The 21,686-nt window shown below is 47.0% G+C and overlaps 1 protein-coding gene across 1 annotated transcript in view; it reads right to left on the bottom strand.

Annotated features, from left to right (window-relative positions):
- DOCK5 (dedicator of cytokinesis 5) overlaps positions 1–21,686 on the bottom strand; it is an 87,206-nt gene that overhangs the window by 36,539 nt on the left and 28,981 nt on the right. Inside the window, exons 7-29 of the mRNA XM_071454801.1 lie at positions 21,264–21,399; positions 20,957–21,114; positions 20,234–20,315; positions 19,188–19,317; positions 18,259–18,331; positions 16,671–16,813; positions 15,945–16,070; positions 15,295–15,419; positions 15,109–15,207; positions 13,870–13,942; positions 12,957–13,060; positions 12,489–12,681; positions 11,623–11,720; positions 9,833–9,922; positions 9,384–9,484; positions 8,447–8,581; positions 7,635–7,746; positions 7,278–7,348; positions 5,905–6,011; positions 5,121–5,257; positions 4,355–4,450; positions 2,825–2,923; positions 560–654 (exon numbers count right to left, since the gene is read on the bottom strand). Of these exons, the coding sequence (XP_071310902.1) occupies positions 560–654; positions 2,825–2,923; positions 4,355–4,450; positions 5,121–5,257; positions 5,905–6,011; positions 7,278–7,348; positions 7,635–7,746; positions 8,447–8,581; positions 9,384–9,484; positions 9,833–9,922; positions 11,623–11,720; positions 12,489–12,681; positions 12,957–13,060; positions 13,870–13,942; positions 15,109–15,207; positions 15,295–15,419; positions 15,945–16,070; positions 16,671–16,813; positions 18,259–18,331; positions 19,188–19,317; positions 20,234–20,315; positions 20,957–21,114; positions 21,264–21,399 (2,583 nt within the window). The remainder of the gene's footprint in view (positions 1–559; positions 655–2,824; positions 2,924–4,354; positions 4,451–5,120; positions 5,258–5,904; positions 6,012–7,277; positions 7,349–7,634; positions 7,747–8,446; positions 8,582–9,383; positions 9,485–9,832; positions 9,923–11,622; positions 11,721–12,488; positions 12,682–12,956; positions 13,061–13,869; positions 13,943–15,108; positions 15,208–15,294; positions 15,420–15,944; positions 16,071–16,670; positions 16,814–18,258; positions 18,332–19,187; positions 19,318–20,233; positions 20,316–20,956; positions 21,115–21,263; positions 21,400–21,686) is intronic.

Here is a 21,686-nt window from a genome sequence, read left to right as displayed (position 1 = left end):
CTGGCTTTAGGTTTCCCATGTGATTCCCCCAGAACAGAGACCAAAAAGGCTTCTCTGGTTTAAGCTGGAAAAAAGACCCCAGGGTTTGATTTCATTCTTCTGGGCAGGACAGAGATTTCCAATTCGACCAGTGGAAATGCACAGGAACTAAAAATAGCTGGAATCTGATTGAAACCAACCTGAAGTGGCTGAAGAAAATAAGAAGGAAAGATATAAAAATATCCATAAATAAATAAATGAAAAGAAAAAACCATAAATGAAATCAATAAATTTTAAAAAATAACAAGAAAACTGCCACATTTGAGTCACCCTCCTGTCAGGTCCAGGGAGGCTCCAAAGCCAGACTTTACTCAGACTTAAGCCTGTACTTAAACCAGACTTAAGCCTTAAGAAATAAAAATAAATAAATAAAAATAACAATAAATAAATAAATAAATGAATAAATGAGCATAAATAAAATAAATAAATTTTTTGAAGAAACAAGAAAACTGCCTTGTGTGAGTCACCCTCCTGTCAGGGATGCTCCAAAGCCAGACTTAACCCAGACTTAAGCCTGTACCTGCTCTGCATCATGTTCATGACCATCCAGTCAGGTGCATACACGTTCTTCCCAATCAGGTCCTTGAACATAATGAACGTTTCCATCAGGAAGTCCTGTTGGAAAAATAAAACCCATCAGGCTGCACGTGGTGGGGTTGTGTCCATGGAATTGCAGGAGAGGCTGCTGTGACCTCATGAAATGCAAATGTTTGGGAGTGCACTGATTAATGATCGTGCTGATTGGCAATCAGTGCCCTGCCCTGCCTAACAGGGGCTCTCATTCTGTGGATACAGCCCAATAATGAAATTATTCCTGACATCTCATCCATCCAGTGGCACAAGGATAAACAATTACACAGAATGTTGGTCTGCTTAATGATATCTGCCTTTGCTGTTTTGCATTAAGCTGTGCACAAGCTGGATTAGAGAGCCAAACCAATATTGCAGGGCTTGTTCCCAAATCTCTGAGTGGTGACAATGCAACAGAATGGTCTAGAAAGCCTGAAATTACAATGTATTTTCACTCACTAATTAGAGTTCAATCTTTCCTGGTCCTGTTTAAGAACAGAGCATAAATAAAATAAATTATTTATTTTATATATAATAGTTAAGGAGAGGCAGTGAATATAACATCAGAGATGTGATTTAGAATTATCCTACATGACTGTAGAAAAGACACATTTTGTACCAACATCCTCCAAACAAGACTTCAAACTTGGAACAAACAAGGCTGAATTGCAGAATGAAAGAGAAAAAAAAGGAAAATGAACAGAGATGAGCAAAAAAGGGAGTATCAGGAATATTGATCTCCTCCTTGTGGTCTCTGCAGGTACAAAAGCCACTCTGAGCTCTTAAATCAATTCTATTCTCTGCAGCAGCACGTTAATATTCAAATGTGAGAGGGACACAAAGAAGGTCACAGGAGGAGCCATCCCCTTGAAATGATCACCAGCAAAAAATCTGTTGAGCTGAACAGTTTGGGCTGAAGAATTGGCAAGATATTGATGGAGAAATGGGGCACTTGGTGCTGCCTCAGTAAAAATCCTTTTGGCAGTATTAAATCAGAGCCTGATGAGAGGGTTGGCCTTGACACAGGCACCTTGAGGACATGAATTAACTCCTAAAAGTGCCAAACTAACAGGGAATGATGCCAAGGCAGGGCTGGAAGTGCCAGCACAAAGAAACCCAATAAAGAACAAGAAAAATAAAAGCAGTTATTGCAGTAAAACAAAATTTTCTGTTGGTATTAACAACTACTACACCACTACAAAGGCAGGTTTGCTCCTGTAGATTTAAAGGTGTAGAAAAATCAGATTAGAAATTATTATTTCCCATGATCATCCTGAAAATCTCACTGGATGAACCCTTCCAGAATTCCTGAATCTGCCTGATTTGAGCTTTTTTTCCTTCCTTCCCAATAAATGATTTAGGTAAGATAAAAGCAGTCCCAAACCTACATGAAGTGTGAGTGACCTGTAGATGGCTGTGTTGCTCCATGCTGCCTCAAGAGCTGATTTTCCAAGTGATTTTCTGTGAAATTCTGTAATTCCAACTGCACAGGGGAAAAAGGGATCACCTTGGCTCCCCAAACTGAGTTCCAAACCTTCTGGTGGGTTTTGGTACAGGATGAACACAACTCCAGGCCCTTCTCCAGTTGGTATTTCAATAAACAGCCCCCTCCCAATTGAAAAATAAGGAATAAAGGGACATAAAAGCTCCAACAGTTCTTGTGTTCTGCACCAGTCTTGCTGAAATACTAGTTTGGGCCATTGTGGGGAGTTTGTTTTCTGCTAATTTTAAGCAGAAAACCCCTCAGAAATGTATTTCACCTTGTTTCACACCCAGAGTTTTTGGGGATGTGAATTTTTAACATTCTGAGAACTTTCTGCATTGCTGCCACTAAAGCAAGATTCAAGCATTTAATTAAACTTCAGAGGAGGGAAAAGAATTAGATAAAGAGAACAGGGGCATAAAGTGAGAGCCAGACAATGAAATGCTTTTCTTTTCTATCTTCATTCCCTCTTCTGGTTCCTGACTCCAATCAAACATTTTTTGCCCATTAAAGATGTTTTGCCTCAATGCCACAAATGCTGCTCTTGGGCTCTGCTGAGTCAGCAACCCCCCAATACCCAGCAGGGGTGGCAGGAATGAATTCCCAGAAACTGTGGCCCCAGGAGCCACTGCTGAGGGTTTGCTCACCCCAAAGTGAGCAGAGCAATGACCCTGCAGAGCAGAGTGCTGCTGCTGGGTGGGCTGAGCTCACTTCCCAGCCAGGCTGACTTACAGTGATGTCCTGCCTGGTTTTGAAAGTGTTGATGTAATAGCTGTAATGGAAATCTTCCATCTGCCTCAGGATGGCTGTCATGCAGGCCACGAAAATACCCTGCAGAGGGAAAACCACAAATCACTGGGTATTCTCCTGGGTTAAGCACTTTAACTGCTAAGTGTGGCATGTCAGTGTGACCTGATCAAATATCACTGAGCAGAATCCTCCTTATCTGTGTCCTGACATCAACCTGAGACTGCTCCTCTAAACCAGTCAAGAATTCCTAAAATTCAAGTTTGAAATCTGGGTGTTGCCTTCTTTCTCCCCATGGATCACAAGAGAAACACATCCTCCAAAGACAGAATTTTATTTTATATATATTGATCCACTCCATCAGATCTTAAAGATCTTTTCCAAGCTGACACTGATTTTCAGATTTAGCAGGGCCAGCTGCAATTCTCATGGGTGGCTCATAAAAGTGATCCCAGACTTATCAAGAATCAGGTAAATCCCCAGCTCCTGGCTTTCCCATCCTTCTGTACATGAACTCCAGGGTGAATTAAAACACCCCAGAGCTGCCTGCACCCCTCAGCTGCCACCCAGGGGTCAGAAATGCCCCTGAGGGGTCTCATCCCCCACCCTTTCATCCTGCTGAGCCCAGGTGACAAAATGCAGCAAAGATCCTGTGTCAGGCACTGCACTGACACAAAATTCTGTGCCAAAAGGAAATGAAATCACCCCCAGTGACTCAGCTCAAACTGGAGTGGGATAACCTGAATCCTAATCCTCAGAAAAACACCAGGAGCCACGGCTGGGTGGCACAGAAGCCCTGCAGGGCAGGGACAGATGAGTTCAGCAGGCACTGCTGCCCACTGAGAGCTCCCAGGGGATGAACCCACTGTCAGGGGGTGCTGGGGAAGAAGGGAGGGCCCCTAGGGAATGAACCTCACAGTTAAAGGCCCTGGGGAAGGGCTCCAGGGGATGAACCCACTGCCAGGGAGTGCTGGGGAAGAAGGGAGGGCCCCTAGGGAATGAACCTCACAGTTAAAGGTCCTGGGGAAGGGCTTCAGGGGATGAACCCACTGCCAGGGAGTGCTGGGGAAGGAGGGGAGGCAGGGAAGGGCTCCCAGGGGAATGAACCCCTCAGTCAGAGCTGCTGGGGAGGCAGGCAAGGTGGGAAGGGCTCTCAGGGGATGGAACCCCTCAGTCAGAGGCAGGGAAGGTGGGGAAGGGTTCTCAGGGACTGAACCCCTCAGTCAGAGGCAGGGAAGGGCTCTCAGGGACTGATTGAATCCCTCAGTCAGAGCTGCTGGGGAGGCAGGGAAGGTGGGAAGGGCTCTCAGGGACTGAACCCCTCAGTCAGAGGCAGGGAAGGGCTCTCAGGGTCAGAACCCCTCAGTCAGAGCTCTGAGGAGGCAGAGGAGGCAGGGAAGGGCTCTCAGGGACAGAACCCCTCAGTCAGAGCTCTGAGGAGGCAGGGAAGGTGGGAAGGGCTCTCAGGGTCTGAACCCCTCAGTCAGAGGCAGGGAAGGCGGGAAGGGCTCTCACGATGTGCGGGCTCTGGCGGCTCATCCCGATCACCGTGCGGTTGATCCGGCGCAGCAGCCGCTCCATCATCTGCTGGATGTGCAGAGCAGTGGCACCCTGGGGACAGCCAGCAAGGGACACTGGAGACCATTCCTCAGGCACAGCCTTCCAGGGGCAGCTCCCTGTGTGGGAGGACTGCCCTGGCAGGGCTGAATTTCATTAGGGGAAGTAGAAAAAGGAGATTTAAGTGCACAAGCAATCGATTCAAGCACTCTGGGATTCACTGGGTGGAGAATTCCCTTAATGGATCTGCCCCAGCTTCATCAGCTCATCCTGGGGCTTTGACATCTCTTCTCTGACCAGCTCAAACCTCTCTGTTCACAGGCACTCAGAACAATTCCCATGGCCAGAGTGGGAAGTGCATTTTTCTGGCACTGAAAATTGTGATTGTTGTCCCTATTCCATAACAGAGAATGAGCAACCTCCTCATTTTTACACCATGTAATACTTTGACTTGCTCCAAATTACTGAACAAGCCACCAAAGCAGCTGAGATGACATTTTGGTCCCTAGAAAGGGAACTAAATGCTTCTAGTAGTGATAACAACTAATTCAACCTTTTCTGGCTCCTCTTCAGACAGAGCCCTTACAAACTGTACAGCAAGACATCACATTTCTATAAATATCACAATTCTGAGTCATTAAAGCACAAGTAGAGGATGTTTCTTTACTGTGACTTCTCAAATAAGAACTGAGCTGAACTGGCAGCCCTGAGAGCTCGTGCTCACCACATCTTTGCGGTCCAGGACCTCCAGGACACTGCTCAGGAGCTGGGAGCTGGCCTCGTGGTCGGGCTTGCTGGAGTTGTCATCCAGCTGTCCACTCAGCTGATCGATGAGCAGGGGCAGGAGGGCATCTCTGCACTCTGCAAAGTGACACAGGGACAGAGCAGAGCCTCAGCATGCCCTGGGTATGGGCACCTCACAGGAGGGTCCTGCTCCTGATCCCGTCTGGGACACCAGAACCTGCTTAAAGCCACAGGAGTTATGACAAATGGGCTGGAGAGTCATAAATGATCAGTATTTGAATAATGGAATCTCAGAATAGGCTGGGTTGAAGGGACCAAAAAGATCATCTCATCCTACCCCTGCCATGGGCAGGGACACCTCCCACTATGGCCCAGGGGGCTCCAGCCTGGCCTTGGGCACTTCCAGGGATCCAGGGGCAGCCACAGCTGCTCTGGGAATTCCATCCCAGCCCCTCCCCACCCTCACAGGGAGGAATTCTTTCCCAATATCCCATCTAACCCCACTGTTTCATTTATAAATTCTGTAAATTCCATCAAACAGCACCCACAGCTTCTCCCTCCTTCTGAATCACCACCCTGGATCAGGATCCCACACATTGGGCATTATATAAAGACTGGACAGCAAAAAACCTCAGTTCTTCCATGGCAAGGAATGTTTCTAGAGTTGGATTTAGTGGTGGACTGGCCCTGATGACTGTCAGGGAGCTCCTTGTGAAGGCTGTGTGGCCCCTGGCAGAGCCCAGAGCCTCCCAAGTGGCACTCACCAGCCTGCTTGAACAGGTCACTCTCCACGATCTTGGTCAGGCAGTTCAGCTTCTGCCGGACCAGCTGGTTGTCAGGGATGCTCTGGATGAACTTGCAGAAGAGGACACTGTGGGCAACCCACAGGGAGCAGGGGGTCAGCACTGGACCCAGCATCAGCCCAGCCATCCCCCACAGACACTGCCCTGCACCTGGGCCACACATGGAACCACAGCACCCCACAACGGGCTGGGGTGGAAGGGACTCAAAGCTCACCAACTCCAGCCCCTGCCATGGCAGGGACACCTCCCACTGCCCCAGGATGCTCCAGCGTGGGAGGGATGGGACAGGCACAGCTCCTCTGGGAATTCCATCCAACAGGCACATTCCCACAGAGCCCTGAGTGATCTTCAAGGGACTCAGCACAGGACTTGAAGTCCTGTTCAGGTGTTGGGGCATGGGTTGGACTCAATGATCTTTAAGGTCTCTTCCAACCTAGCCACAGAATTCTGTGAAGGTAAAACTGAGCAGTGTTCAGGAACTGCAGGCTCAAACCTCTTCAAATGAAGCTTTTATTCCAGGACAGCCCAGGTGCATCCCAAACCCTATAAGCAGGCAGTGCTCTGTACCCTCACAGGTTAATCACAGTGGCTGTCACACCCAGGGACAGTGTGAAAGCCTCATTTGAACAGACTCAGCAGCCTGGAGAAAGCTGGAACATCCCCAGCACAAAGGCACAGCCTCCTCCCAGATGCCCCTTCCATCAGCAGTGGTGACTCACTCCAACCCCAGATTCCCTTTAATGAAATTCCACGGACATTTGCTGCCTGTCTGCTGCTTCCCAGCAAATCACTTGTGTCAGGACAGGGAGACAGGGCTGGGCAGCTCTGGGCAAAGCCCTGAGCACCACAACCAGGAACCCACAGGGCTCAGAATTTCCTGGATAAACATAACTTTTGATTTCCCAGCCAAGGCTCAGCCTTTGTCACACTTTACAGGAGCATTCACCAAGAACTGGTGGAAACTTGCATAAGATTTCAACACTTCACTGCCCTCAGATTTTGCTTTTCAGTAAAATCTCAAGGTGCCTGTAAGGATCCCAGAATCCTGCAATGATTTGGGTAGTAAGGAACCCTAAAATCACCCAGCTGCACTGCTGCCACCTCCCAGCCCCTTCCAGCCTGGCCTTGGACACTCCCAGACTGAAAAACTGGGATGCAGAGAATCCTTTGAACTCCCCTGACTTCCTCTAAAGCCCAGCAAGCACTTCCTTGAGTCCATGCACAGGATCTGCACCATCAGATCATAACCAGAGTGACTGTTTTCAGCCAGGTTTCCAAAATTCTCCGCACCAGATAAACTGGGTTTAGAGGACAAACAAACTTCATACACTTACCTGAGCTCAACAGGGTCAAATACCAGTTTGACATCATTTATGATGCTTGGCAAATACTTTAAAGCTGCCCCCTGAAAGAAGAAAGAAACCAAGGACATGAAATGCATGTGGGAAATCCAGTTTTTGTCAAAAGCTAATCTGAGGACAACTGCAGACAACTGGTTTAAAATCAAAAAAATCAAATTTATGAATCCAAAGATCCTCCAGCCATGCCAGATCTGCAGTGCAGAGTGGGAAAGATGGAAGAGAAGGGATTCATGGATAATTCTCTCATTCCTTTTTCTGGCCCAGCCCCTTCCCAACTGCACCAGTTGATGTAATTGAAGTTTTTCACTTTCCCCTGGAAATTCTGCTCACCTTGATCTTGACAGCCTCCTCCAGGGGCCGGTCCATGAGGACATTGAAGGAGAGGAAGAGCTGGCGAATTGCATCATTGAATTCATTCCCATCCTCACTTTTCCCATACACACTGCAAAGAACAGGGCCAGTTACACACAGAAATCCAGCAGCTCAAACAGGATTTCATCCTGTGGAACAACATCTCCATGCCATCTCCCTTGACAAAGCCATGGGGGTTAAAATGGAATTGGAGATTTTGCAGCCATTTCCTGCTGGAATCTGTTATAGGGGAAAACCCACACTTTTTAGGCTGCCACTGCAGCAAATTCTACTTGGGTTCCGAGTATTAAACAGGAAAAAAATCCAGAATGGACATGAATAAAGGGTTTCAAACCCTCACTGTCAATCTCTGGAAAGATGTTTTTGAGGCTGCAATTAAACCAATCTGATTTTACTCCAACTGGAGAATGTGTCTTCTCCCACCTCATCTAATGACTGAAGAATCTGTGTATTGGTTTCTTAAAGTTTCTGAAAATGAGGAGGAAATTCCATGTTTTACTTTATAAAAATAAATACTGGGTTACTTTTCAGCTCTACCACGTGCTGCTTATTGCATGTTAGGGGGGACTAAAAGGTTTTTCTCCCTTCTAATCAGGTATTTCAATTTTTGCTCAACTCATTTGTTCCAGCCACAGACAAAGGGCAGAAAGATCCTCTTAATCAGTCAGTGATAGAGGATTTGGTGAAGAGTATCTGCTTTAGTGATATTCACTGAAGGAACTCCAGTGGGTTTCCCAGAGGAGGCCCAGGGATGGAAGGGCCGGACCCACCTCAGGTACAGCACCCGGGACTGCACGATGAACCTGAACAGGTACTTCAGGGCTTTCAGGGCTGCAAAGAGCAGCTCTGTCTTGCTGGAGTCCTCAGCATTCCCCACGTAGCAGTTCAGGACTTTGGTGAGTTTCCTTTGGAAATAGAAAAAGGAACCAATACAGGTACAGCTCAGTTCCTGTGCAAGTCCAGCTTCCTCACCCCAGAGAGGAACTGCAGGCCCAGGAACACCCCAGGGCTCCTCCTCACAGCCCATCTCCTTCTCAAACCTTGGGCTGAAAGTCTGCAGATTCCACCCTCTGGCTCTGCTCTTTGCCCTAAAAAGAGCTGTGCAGGAAGATGCAAACCCCACTCCCAGGGGAAGGGACTGAGGTTTGTCCCTGTGTGAGGATTCCCAGGAGGGGAGCAGGAGAACAGGAAAGCAGTGATTGTGTGGCAGGGCAGGGAAGGAGGCACTGCAGCAGAGGGGGACTTCAAGTTGTGTTGATTTTAGGGTGACAGCCAGTTAATGTGGATCAGTAAAAATCAAAAGGAGATTTTCAGAGAGGAAAAGCAGTTTGGTTTCTGGTTTTGCCCTCCCTATTGGCCTCAGCTTGAACTTTTCACTTCTGTTACCACAAGGGTGGTGACATTTGGCTGAGGGGTTCTTGATCAAAGGGCTGGAAAGCCAAGATCTATGAGGGAAGTGTCTTTTCTGTCTGTTTTCACAGAAAAAAAAAAATCTCACAACAGAATTTTTTAGAGGGCAAAAAGAGCAATAAGAAGGATTCTTTCTCTCCTGAACACAGAGAAGGGATGGAAGTCTGCTCCCTGCTGCCTTCATCCCACTAACATCATCAAAATGACCTAATGAAATCCATCACCAAGAGCTGATGTCATCCTCAAAGCCCTCAGTGACACTGCTGGGTGACACCCGAGGCCTGGGCCAATACTCACACATAGGCCAGGGTTGCACTGAAGTGTTTGTAGATGTAAGTCTCAAGCACAGCGTTGAAATGCTGGAACTTGATGTCTCCAATCAAAGAAATAATAAATACCTGCCAAAAGTCCAGAAGGAAACAGATGCACAGAGCTGCACACTAACTTGGATAGAACAGTCTCTAATTTATTTTGCTGGGTTATAATTTTTGTTTTATCAACAGCATTAATGCTACAGAGAGTGTTAATAATGTTATAACAGTCACTAAATACTGTGTGTGTGCAATTTATTACTCTTCCCACTGTGCCTACTAAAAACCTGATGTGCATTTCAGTCCTGGCTCCTGAAAAAGCCTTAAGAAGTGTTTAAATATCATTTAATTCTAGAGCAAAATACCAATTGCTCATTGGAATCACCAGGAAATGTGGCTGAAAACAAACTCTGCAGCCATAGAAGATTCACTCACCAGAGCATCAAACACCAGGAAATCATAGGTTTCATTTTCTGACATTTCCATCATGATGTTGAAAAGTGCATCGAGGGTGTCTGGCAAAAACTAGAGGGGAAAAGGAACAGTAAAAGGGTAGGGAAAGGCAACTGCTTCTGGAGTTCTGCACAGGAGCATGAGTTGGATCATTCCTCCCCTTACAGCCTGGCTGGACTGTAAATCCTGTCCCTGAGAAAACACCTCAGAAGGGATCCCAGCCCTGTGTCCATGAGGAAACACCTCAAAAGGGATCCCAGCCCTGTGTCCCTGAGAAAACATCTCAGAAGGGATCCCAGCCCTGTGTCCATAGGAAAACATCTCAGAAGGGATCCCAGCCCTGTGTCCCTGAGAAAACATCTCACTAGTGATCCCAGCCCTGTGTCCATAGGAAAACACCTCAGAAGGGATCCCAGCCCTGTGTCCATAGGAAAACATCTCAGAAGGGATCCCAGCCCTGTGTCCCTGAGAAAACACCTCTGAAGGGATCCCAGCCCTGTGTCCATGAGAAAACACCTCTGAAGGGATCCCAGCCCTGTGTCCATGAGAAAACACCTCTGAAGGGATCCCAGCCCTGTGTCCCTGAGAAAACACCTCAGAAGGGATCCCAGCCCTGTGTCCATAGGAAAACATCTCAGAAGGGATCCCAGCCCTGTGTCCATAAGAAAACATCTCAAAAAGGATCCCAGCCCTGTGTCCATGAGAAAACATCTCAGAAGGGATCCCAGCCCTGTGTCCATGAGGAAACATCTCACTAGTGATCCCAGCCCTGTGTCCATGAGGAAACATCTCAAAAAGGATCCCAGCCCTGTGTCCATAGGAAAACACCTCAGAAGGGATCCCAGCCCTGTGTCCCTGAGAAAACACCTCTGAAGGGATCCCAGCCCTGTGTCCATAGGAAACATCTCAGAAGGGATCCCAGCCCTGTGTTCATGCACATGACTGTCATGATCATCTCTGCAGTAAGGAAGATCTTTCTTCTCAGCTCTAAACAGCCCTACTTTGCTGTTCCATTGCTTTTTCATCCCACAGGATGAAGATCCTGAGCTCTCCAAAGCAGCCTGGCCCTGTCCCAGGCAGGACCCTGCACCCAGCCTGTCTGCAGTGACACAGGGACACATTAACTTCATGCTCAGCTGCTCCATAAACCATCACCTTGCAAAATCCCAGCACATTCACTCTTGAGACCCCTCTCTGCAGGTAAGGCTTCCTCCTGAATCCTTCAGGTTTTCTGTGGGAATTCCCCCATTTCAGGTCCACTCCCCACAGTATTCTATGGGATCTCTGGGCTGTCTCTCCTCCCAGATTCACAGCAAGCCCCTCCTCATTCACAAAGGAGTTGAAAATGAAAAGTTAGGCTTTGGATGTATCTCTTATTTCATAAGGATAAAGAGGAAAATAAAGTCACTGCTCTCTCCCTGATCCCTGATATTCAACTTCTGTAATTCTGGTGAATTCCACTTATGAGAGGTGGAGCACAGGTTCCCAGAGGAGCTGTGGCTATTCCATCCCTGGTGTCCAAGTGTCCAAGGCCAGGCTGGAGCAAGCTGGGACAGTGGAAGGTGCCTCTGCCCATGGCAGGGGGTGGAAAAAGCTGATTTTAAGGTGCCTTCCAAGCCAAACCATCCCATGATTTGATGACTCTCCCATTCCTCAGCACTCAGACCTTCCCTCCCAGCCTACCCAGACAACACCAGGGTTGGTGGTAGGTTCAACACCAGGCTGACACACGAGAGTGTGTGCACCAAGGAGGCTCAGATCCCTGGGAATACCTTCACAATTTCTCCTCCTTCCACCTCCATGAGCTTCCTGAGGTTGTGGGCGATGTTGCTGGCATTGGAGCGCCAGTTCAGCAAACCCAGCAGGTCAACTGCAAGGACACAAAGAGCAATCAGCAATTACAGCTGCCTGAAGGGCTGCAGAGCAGCCCACAGCAGGGCTGGGGGCTATTTTTAGTCAGTGCACAAAGAGCAATCACCCTGAGGTACAGAATGTTACCTTGAGGTGCTTTTGTCTTGGCAAAACAGCAAAGCTCTGCTATAAATGGAAACCTGGCTGCCATCTGATAACACATTTGGAGACCATTCTGCAGGTTTTTTTAAGGTCTCAAGAGCAGGTATCTGAAGCCAGGAATTTTACTGAAGAGCACAACTCAGCACAGGCCCTTCCAGAGCTGCTGGAAGTCTCCCATCAGTGACCAGCCCAGGCTGGACTCAGGCACACACTGCTCTTCATTGTGACCCCTTTGGGCAGGGCAGAGCTAATGCACATCATCACCCTGGAGAGCTCAGCCCTAGCTGCTGCTCTCTGAACAGGCAGAGGAAAGAAGGCAATTAACCTCAAATACTTCAAATTCTGATAAAACACAGACACTGTCACTGACAGGTGACATTTCCACATGTGCCAGCACACTTGTTGGGCTGAGCACTGGCAGTCTGGATCGAATATTTGTGTGAAAGGGTTTCTAGGGGCTGCACAAACATTCTGGGAGCTTCTTCTGGCAGCTTGATGGACAGGGCTGCCACTGACACATGAGCAGCAAAATGAAAGCTGAAGCTCTCTGGCCACACACAAAAAGCTGCCTGGAGAAAATGGAGAAAATGCCCTCTGTAATTCAGAGCCCCAGCAGAAGCCCTACCATTCTGGGTGAGTTTGGTGGAGCAGATGACAGTGGCAATCTGGAAGCTGTCCTTTGTGCTGTCTTTCGTGGGGGTGAAGTTGGCCAGAGAGTGCAGGTTTTTCCCTGAGGGAGTCTCCTTCTCCTCCATCTCTGTTTTGGTGTAAGGAAGAGTCAAATAACTCTTGGCATCTTCCATTTTCTTGTTGTCACCCTGTTGGTTGGACACAGCAGGGAGAAGGGTCATGGCCCACAGTGACAGCCAGAATGGGTTTGAAACACTTTTTCATTTCTATCATTGTTTGAGTTCCTAATTTCAGGGATAAGTTGCCCATACTGCAATGAACTGAGCTGTTTCCAAAGCCACAAAGTTTAGGAGGATTTCCCACCCCACACACACATTTTGTAGCTTTCTACTGCTTGGAAAATCAGCCAGGAGAGAGTTTTGATGAGTCAAACACGAGACAAGGCTGGAAATGCCCAGGTTACCTTGTAAATAATCAAATTGTGTTTGCCATCCTGCAGCGTCGTTCCATCTGCATTCATCAGCTTCACAAAGCCCATGCCAAAAGCCCTCTCAGATCTATCCCTGGCTGCAAAACAGGAGAAATCTTCATTAGCCATTGTCTTATTCATGTCCACACAATCCAAAATGCAGCCCTCTAACCTCATCAGCAGCTTTATTTAACAGGTAACTGCAGCTACACAAACACATCCTCCTGGAGCACCTCCCACACACAATTTTAGTGTTTCTTCTGGACAGATTAATGGTTGGACTCCTTGATCTTCCAGGTCTTTTCTAACCTTAACAATTATATAATTCTATATCCTCTGAGATAGAATTCTATAGATACTTTTGGTTGGGATTTTGGTTTGTGAGCTGTGGATATGGAAGGATGTCACTGCCCTCAGACCCAGGCACCTTTGAGAGCCTTTAAATGGCTGAGCCTCACATTATTGATCTCATTTCAGGGCTCTGAAGTGATCTGATGGAACTTCTGGCTCTAATGTTCTCATTAGCCTTTCATTAGCCTAATTAGAAATCCTCCTATAGGAAGATCATTAGAAGCCCACCAGGCCTTGCAGTGAATTTTGGGAAATAAATTAAAAGCAACACCCTACACTCAGAAGCCAAAGCAATAACAAACGTTCACAATTGTCTTTCAGGGGGATAAACTGCTGCTCCTTACAAAATTTTAGTTTCAGGACAAAACCAGCACCAAATTTTGGGTGCAAAAAAATTGAATTATTTTTGGTTTTTTGCTTGCCACAAAACTGGGAATAAGTAAACTGAGGAAGAAGAAAATCTGCAACACTGTGAATAAACAGAAATGCAAGTTCTACACTCAGTGGGAGTGGGAGGAGCAGAGCAGTCCTGCAGGTGCCCCTTCCTGGCACTCACACTCCTGGGACGAGCGGTGACGGAAGGTGAACCTCAGGTGGCAGCGACTGACTTCTTCTATGGCAATGGCCACCTGCATGGAGAAAGGATGAAAACAGCATTGTCCCTGTCCCCAGGCACTCTGCAGCACATTCTGGTGCTGCTGCAGCTGCTGTTCTACATCAGTCCTGCTTTGCACACAGAGAAGAAGGCAGATGTAGAAGTTTCTGGAAAAGGGCTGTTGACAAGTTCGACTACCCGACCCTTGAGCAGACTCATGATGTGTGTCACTGCCTCAGAATTAGCAAGGGCTTTTTATAAGAAAAACACACACAGCAAGGCTTGACTGGACAGAATTCAATGGTATATGTTGGAAATGTCTCTGACCCTTCTAAACCAGTCTCTGATTGAGGTTCTGATTAACAACTGGCAAATTGCTGAAAAGACTCTTGAGCTGTGCTTGTCCTCCTTCCTGCAAGGGGCCCTGCAGGGGATAACAAACACTGCCCCCTCCTTTAAACAAAAAGGGGGACCTGTGGTGTGGCAGTGTAGTCAGAGAGACAGAAATAGATCACTTTCCTAGGAATTGTTCTGGACAAAGCTGTGAGAAGCTCAGAGAAAGAATTAAACCAATCTTGCAGCTGGTGTTTTCAACAGCTGTTTTCTCATAAGATGTTTACCTAAGGGTGTCCTCTTAACCAGCCAGTGGTGTGAGGGGTGTTAATTAAATGACCAATCAGGTCCACCTCTATCAGAAGGGGTATTAAAAAATGGGTTTGTAATAAACTCAGATTAACCAGCTGAAGTGAGTTAACGTGTCTCCTCACTCCCTTCCTGACTCAGCAGCGACACACAGTTGTCACAAACACGTTTCATGAAAAATCTTTTCTTTAGGATTTTTTCTCCTGAGAAGCTGAGAGGCCTCAGGAACAAAATGTAACCAATGGTTATCTGCTGCTGTGGAATGCAACAGGTGCATCTGGGATTGGGCTCATGAAGTTGTTTTTAATTAATGGCCAATCACAGCCCAGCTGTCTAGACTGTCTCAGTCAGTCACAAACATTTGTTATCATTCTTTTTCTATCCTTAGCTAGCATTGTGATGAAATCTTTTCTTCTATTCTTTTAGTATAGTTTAATATAATATATATCAAAAAATAATAAATCAAGCTTTCTAAAACATAGAGTCAACATTCTCATCTCTACCCTCATCCTAAGACCCCTGTGAACACGGTCACAAGCAGTGATGACAGAGCCATACCTTGACAGTCTCGTACCAGCAGGGCTGCTTGACCTGGTAATAAACCACAGACTTGTACTCCGAGACTCCCTCGTAGCCAGCCCCAGGGTGGATGGCTTTCTTTGGACAAAACACAGGCAGGGGGAAAAAGGTAAATATGGAGGATTTTGGGTGTAAATCTTCAGAGGGTGTCAGAGGCCGTCCTACCTCCTGCAGGTTCCCGTCCTCGTCGTGCACAGACATGGTGACCTCAACGTTCTTGGGGGTTTTCTTCTTGCCTTTGTCAAACTCCCCCTGGATCAGGGTGACGTAGATGTCATTCCTGACATCACCTGCAATTCCCAGAGTTTAATGAGCTGGATTCTCATTCCCACTGTGACAGCTTGAAATTTAACACCCTTGGGTGCCACGTTATCCTAACTTCCTCTTACCCTTTAATTAACAACACCCCCCATCACACCATTTTCATCTCTGTCTCAAATTACATGAAATCTTCTAAAATGAACCATTTTCCTTTCTACAAACCTCTGTACTTATGTTTTGTTTTGTTTTTTAATTTAATGAGCTCTCTAGGGTTAAACCCACTCTGAATGGGTAGGTCAAAGCCATATGCAACAAAAATTCCTTCGACTAAAGAGACATTTTCTTCCAAAAGCTCCATAAACCATCATTTTGCCATAAGAAAGGAAACTCATGTTTTCAACTTCTTGTGACAAAAAAATAAGAAAATAACCTGGAAATTTGAAGAAAAATATAAAGTTTTCAGATTTTTTTTTAATAAATCTTTTTGTGACAGAAATTCTAGCATTTCAGGTGGCTCTTTCACTCCATGGAATGTAGAAGCACACAGGACCTACCAGGAAGGATGATCTCAGGGAACCCCATTTTTCGAGCCACTGCAGTGGATCTGTCTACAAGGTGGGAAAAATCCTTCTGAACCTGAGCCAGATCCCCAGGGAGCAACTTCAGGGAGACCCAGAGACCTAAGAAAGGGAGATGACACTTGTTTACTGAAAATAAACAGGTACAAACCCGTGAAATTTAAGCCTGTGATTCCAAAAAAATCTGTGTTTTCATGACAATTCCATGTCCCCATCTGGTTCTCTCTTGCCCAGTCCTTCCTGTCCCTGAATCTGAGAAAGATTTTTCTTGGCAAGAAGATTCTCTGAAACAAGGCCCAAACTTTCAGAGATGAATCTTGAGTGACTTTGAGACAAGGAAGACCAGAAAAATCTGGAATAATGTGATTTAACCCCAAAGCCATTTGGGACATGCAGCCATGTCCACTTACAAGTATTTCATGCCCTATAACACACTTTTATTTTAAAGGTGTTAAAAAGTATTGACCTTAAATGTATGACCAGCAAGCAAGGAGCTGGAGGAGCTGTTCTCATGCAAGTTTTGTCTGGTTTTATCTGGATTCCACCTCCATGCATGATGGGACAAAGGGACAAAGTGAGAACCATGGCAAGGACTCTTGGGCTCGGGGAAGGGATTGAACTCCACTAAACCTTGCTCCCTAGACTTTCACCACCCATTTATTCCCTGGAGCCTCCCCCAGGCTGGGTTGCCCCAGGCTGCACCTTGGCCCTTGTGGTTGACCTCCTTGGCAGCGATGACTTTGTTGAAGACAGAGGTGAGGGGCTCGTTCTCGCCGATGACGTGGGAGGTGATCAGGGGGGACATGATCAGCTGCCGCTGCCTGATGTAGGTTTCCATGGCAATCCTGGGCAGGGGGACCACAAAAACGGGGTCAGGAATTGGGACAGACTGACACCAATCACATGCAAGAGAGGGCTGGCCAACAGCTGGCTGGTTTACAAATCAATGGGGGTTTTTTAAGGATTCCATGGGGATTTTCATTCCTTCACCTGCACAAAATCCGTTTAAACTTTCACACTAGGAAACGCACCACAGTCTATCCCTCAGGCCTAAGGTAAGTAACACTGACCTCAGGATTTAAGCCCTGACTTCAGGTTTGTCTCAGAGCTGTCTCTATGCAGATTAACTATTGGTAAACTAATATAAATTAATATAAATTGATGACTGCTGTGACAACACCTAAGTGATGAACCAATCCCTAGTCACAAACAAGACTCGTGAGGTTTGGATCTTGACCCTGACTTCACTCCTGTACCCACACCACCAACAATGAGGGAGAAACGAGGTCTCCACAGGCTGCCCACCCTGGTGTCCAGCTGGGGTCTGAACTCAGCCTCACTGGAGCAGAAGAAAAATGGGAAAAAAACCCAAACCAACAAACCAAAAAGCTAATCAAACAAATAAGAAAAACCAAACAAACCCCGAACCAGAACAATTAACAAACAAACAAACAAACAAAGTAAAACCAAAATAAAAACCCCTAAACAAATAAAAAATAACCAATCAAACTCACAAAAAAAAAGAAAACAAAGTAGCGGACTAACATTATTCTGCAAAGGGAAAGCCATCCTTCCAGGCCCTGAAAGGGCAGGGAAACAAACCCAAATCTCCCCTGAAAATACCCTGTAATAACAAATGGCTGCAGCCAATGCTTTGCTCTATTTAGGGCTGTAACAACAAGGCTGGGTCTACCCAAACAAGCTCCATTTTTGTTACTCCAATGTGCCAAAAAAAGGGAGCAATCAGAGCAGACAGAACAAACACACAAGTCTAACTCTCAGTGCAGAAATGCAGATCTCATTGGGGCTGGAATTTCCTCCCCAGAAAGAGGGAGAACCCCCTTCCCTCCCTATGACTGAGCCTGACCAGGAAAGGCGGGCAGGGAGTGGCACAGAGGCTCCCACACAGCAGTGACAAAAAGCCCCATCTCTGCTGAACCTCTCTGAAAATCCTGCCTTTCAACCCCTCAACATTTTGTAAGTCACATTCCTCCAGCCCCACATTATTTTACTCTGTGTTCCTCTTCCTCACCCCACAGGTACCCAGAAATTCCAGCTGCAGGGCTGAAGTCCCCAAGCAATTGAGTCTCTGACAGAGCCATGAAAACCAAGGGGAACAAAGGCTCCTGAGAGTGACAGAAGCCTCTCCCTGCAAAGAGCTGCCTGCTGCTATCAGCTGATCTGTTTGTAGAGCCCCTGGGGCTCTGCCAGGCTCCCAGACACATCTGTCCCTCCCCAGAGGATGCCTGCTTTGGCCAGGGGTGGCTGAGCCCTGGAGCCCAGTACTCACTGCTGGAAGGGGATAAAATGCTGCTTCTCCTCGTCGTCCACCTTCCCGTGGATGATGTCAGTGATGTCCATCACTGCAACGACAGCAGAGCATCACTCAGAGCTGCAAGAACCCAGAGAGAGCCCTGCCCTCTCAGAATGGCAACAACAAGGGGTTATTTTGGGCCAGTGTCATTCAAAACAAGGGCTCTGAGCGACCTGGGGTAGTGGGAGGAGTCCTGGCCATGGCAGGGGTGGAACTGGATGGGATTTTTAGGTTATTTCCAACTCCCAAAAAATCTGGGATTCTGTGACAGCAATGGAGGGCATCGCTCTCATTTTAACTTTTTTAAAAGCACATTTACAATGATGTGCATTGTCAGCTCTGCATAGCAGTGAGTGTGAACATGTTGAATACACCCTGATAAAATACTCTTATAAAATACACCCTTTGAGAAAACCAGGTGGCACTGGGGCATTTCAAGGCAAAGAAATTCCACTTGTATTCAAATGCTGCTTCTTTGGATATTATTTCCAGCAAGGATTTCAAGCAAGCCCCTTCACAAGAAGTCCCTGGAATAAAATAAGAATTGGCAGCCTCTTTCACCAAGGCTCCTTTAAAACCTCCAGCTTTATCCCCTGAGTCCTGAAGAGCAAATCCCACTCTGATAAGGCCCTGATAAGTCTGCTGCAGCCTGGCAGCCTGTTATATTTGTGGGAGGTGACAAAAGTGACAAAAGTGAGCAGTGACAGAGTTTGATCTCCAGCTATCACCTTCATGAAACATCTCAGAGGGACAATTGATCCGCCCTGGAGCAGAAATGCTGGCCCTGGCAGCTCCCAGTGTGTGCTGGCACTCACAGCACCCAGCTCCCAGTTCCCAGCCCCATGTCCCAGGCCCCCCAGGGGTTTAGTGGGCCCTGCAGGTGCCCCCAGGGGGGCAGTGCCCACCTGCCACGCCGAAGGGCCTGCGCAGCCCGCAGGTGTGCTTCTTGCCATCCTTCAGCTCCATGTGCCCCACCCGCACGATCTGGCACACCAGGCTGATCCTGGGCCTGATCAGGTCTGAGCTGCTCAAGTCCTGAAAAAAGAGCTCACATCAACTTCCATCAGTGTCCTTTCTGAGAGGAAAAGAAGAAAGAAGGAGAGAGGGAGGGAGGGAAGGAGGGAGGGGAAACGGGCAATCCCCCAGCCAGGGCACAATGTAATCTGACTCCATGATTTCAGAAGGCTGAACAATTGCTTTATTAAGCTATACTATATAATACTATAATAAATAGTAATACTATACTAAATAGTAATAATTACTATATACTATATATATATATATAGTATATATACTGTACTATAATACTACACTAATACTATACTAAATTACATCCTAAAGAGATACTAAAGAAAAACCCATGACTGTCTGAGACAGCCAGGACACAGCTTTGACCCAACTGGCCAAGGAAACAAAACAACCTTCACCAATGTGCAGTAACCAAATCACTTTGGGTAAACAATCTCCATAACACCTTCCACATGTGCCAAACAGCAGCAGCAAGCAGAGGTAAGAATGGTTTTCTCTTCTTCTCTGAGCTTCTCATTGCCTTCCCCAGGAAAAATCCTGGGAGAGAGAATGATGTCTCTCTCTGTTCAGAGAATGTGAATACCACAGGAGGGGTTTTGTTGAGTTCTACACAGGTAAAAATTGTGGCCTGGATCTGGAGGGAGACCATGAGGGGGATGGAGATACTGATAGTGCCAGGACATAGGGAATGGCTTCCCACTGCCAGAGGGAGTGATGGGATAATGGGGAGAAATCCTTCCCTGTGAGGGTGGGGATGGGCTGGGATGGAATTCCCAGAGGAGCTGTGGCTGCTTCTGAATCCCTGAAGTGTCCAAGGCCAGGCTGGAGCAGCCTGGGACAGTGGGAGCTGTCCCTGCCCCTGGCACTGGATGGGATTCAGGTCCCTCCCAACCCAACCTGTTCTGGGATTCTCTGAACTTACAGTAAACACTGCTTGGAGGTTGTTCAGTTTCTCAATTTCTTTAGGCATCCCATTGCTGCCCCAACGAACCAGGTAATTTTCACTGCAAAGAAAGGGAGAAAAAGTAAATTTTAACGAATCAACACCTGACATCCTCATTTCCTGGCAAAAGCCCAACAGCATTTTAACCTTTAAGGAATATTTGACCAATCTTTTATCCCAAAACGCCTCTGAAGTGACTCACTGATGGAGGCAGGATGGGGTGAGCCCTGGCAGCTGCTTCCCTGGACAATTCCCACTGCATGGCCACACCTGATAACTGCAGTGATGGACACAGAGTGTTCCTGACACGGAACTGCCTCCCTGATAAAGCTCCTCATATCCTCCCAACTCTTCAGATGTGAACTGGCACTGGCTGGACAGCAAACATCATTTAAATCCATGATTTACTGGGAAACAATTAATAAAATGCTTAACCAAGGCTTGCAGCCACAGCAGGGAAAATTAAGAATATAAAAAGACAATGTGGGATCAAAGAAATACCCAGCTTTAGGAGGGACAGTGCCTGGACTTCCTATCTCTCTGAAACTCATTCCAAAGTAATTGGAATTCATCTTCCCCCACTGGGGCAGCAACCAACAGAACTGGAAAACATCTGCTGGATCTCCCTTTCTAACCCACTGACTTCTTTGAATGATCACCTTGATGACTACATTGCTTAAGAATTTCCAAAAAAGCCCCTACCTGATGAATTTGGAGAGGTCAGGGTCATAGAGGCTCATCAGCAGCTCTGCATCTTCCCCAATGTTGCAGACAAAGTTCTTGAAGTTCACATAGAGGCTGTAAGTGTGTGTGGAGTTGAATATTGGCTGTCCCCGGAGGTCCAAACTCTGCTGCAGGGACTGCAAAGAATTCCAGATTTCCATTACATTTTATATTTCCACGCAAACAAACACAGGAGAATTTAGTTCTGTTGCCATAGGAGCTCAACATTAAGAGGAATATAAAAGCTCAGTGGGCACAGAGGACAAACCAGGGACAGCAGAGGTACCTTCTCCTCCTGAATCCTCTCATCAATCCTCTTGGATGCAGTTTCATGGGCCTTGAAGAGGGAGATTGTGCTGGTCTCATCTGGGTCCAGGATGTTCCCATTGTCATCTCGGACAACCAGGTCCAGACCCAGGATCCTGGACAGCCCCAGGAGACAAAAAAAGAGCCAGAATGTGTCAGCAGCAAAGATCAAATCCCTGCCCAGGCTGCCAGTGCTCAACATCCCAACCTTGGAATAACTTCACTCACTACTGGTCTTCCTGCCCCAAAAAACTCCTCCCTCCCATTTTCCCATTGAAGAGAGAAGGAATTTGTCAGGCAATTCAATCCTAAGGTGACATCTCCCTTATTCCTGCTTCAATGGCTTTGTTTCAAAGGTGGGTGAATGTCTACCAAGCTCCCAGATTGCAGCTCATTGTTATTC

This window comes from Agelaius tricolor, unplaced genomic scaffold (assembly GCF_023055355.1).
Source record: "Agelaius tricolor isolate 1412-34295 unplaced genomic scaffold, bAgeTri1.0.p SCAF_41, whole genome shotgun sequence".
NCBI classification, from domain to species: Eukaryota; Metazoa; Chordata; class Aves; order Passeriformes; family Icteridae; genus Agelaius; species Agelaius tricolor.
This window is presented reverse-complemented; position numbering and strand designations above follow the sequence as displayed.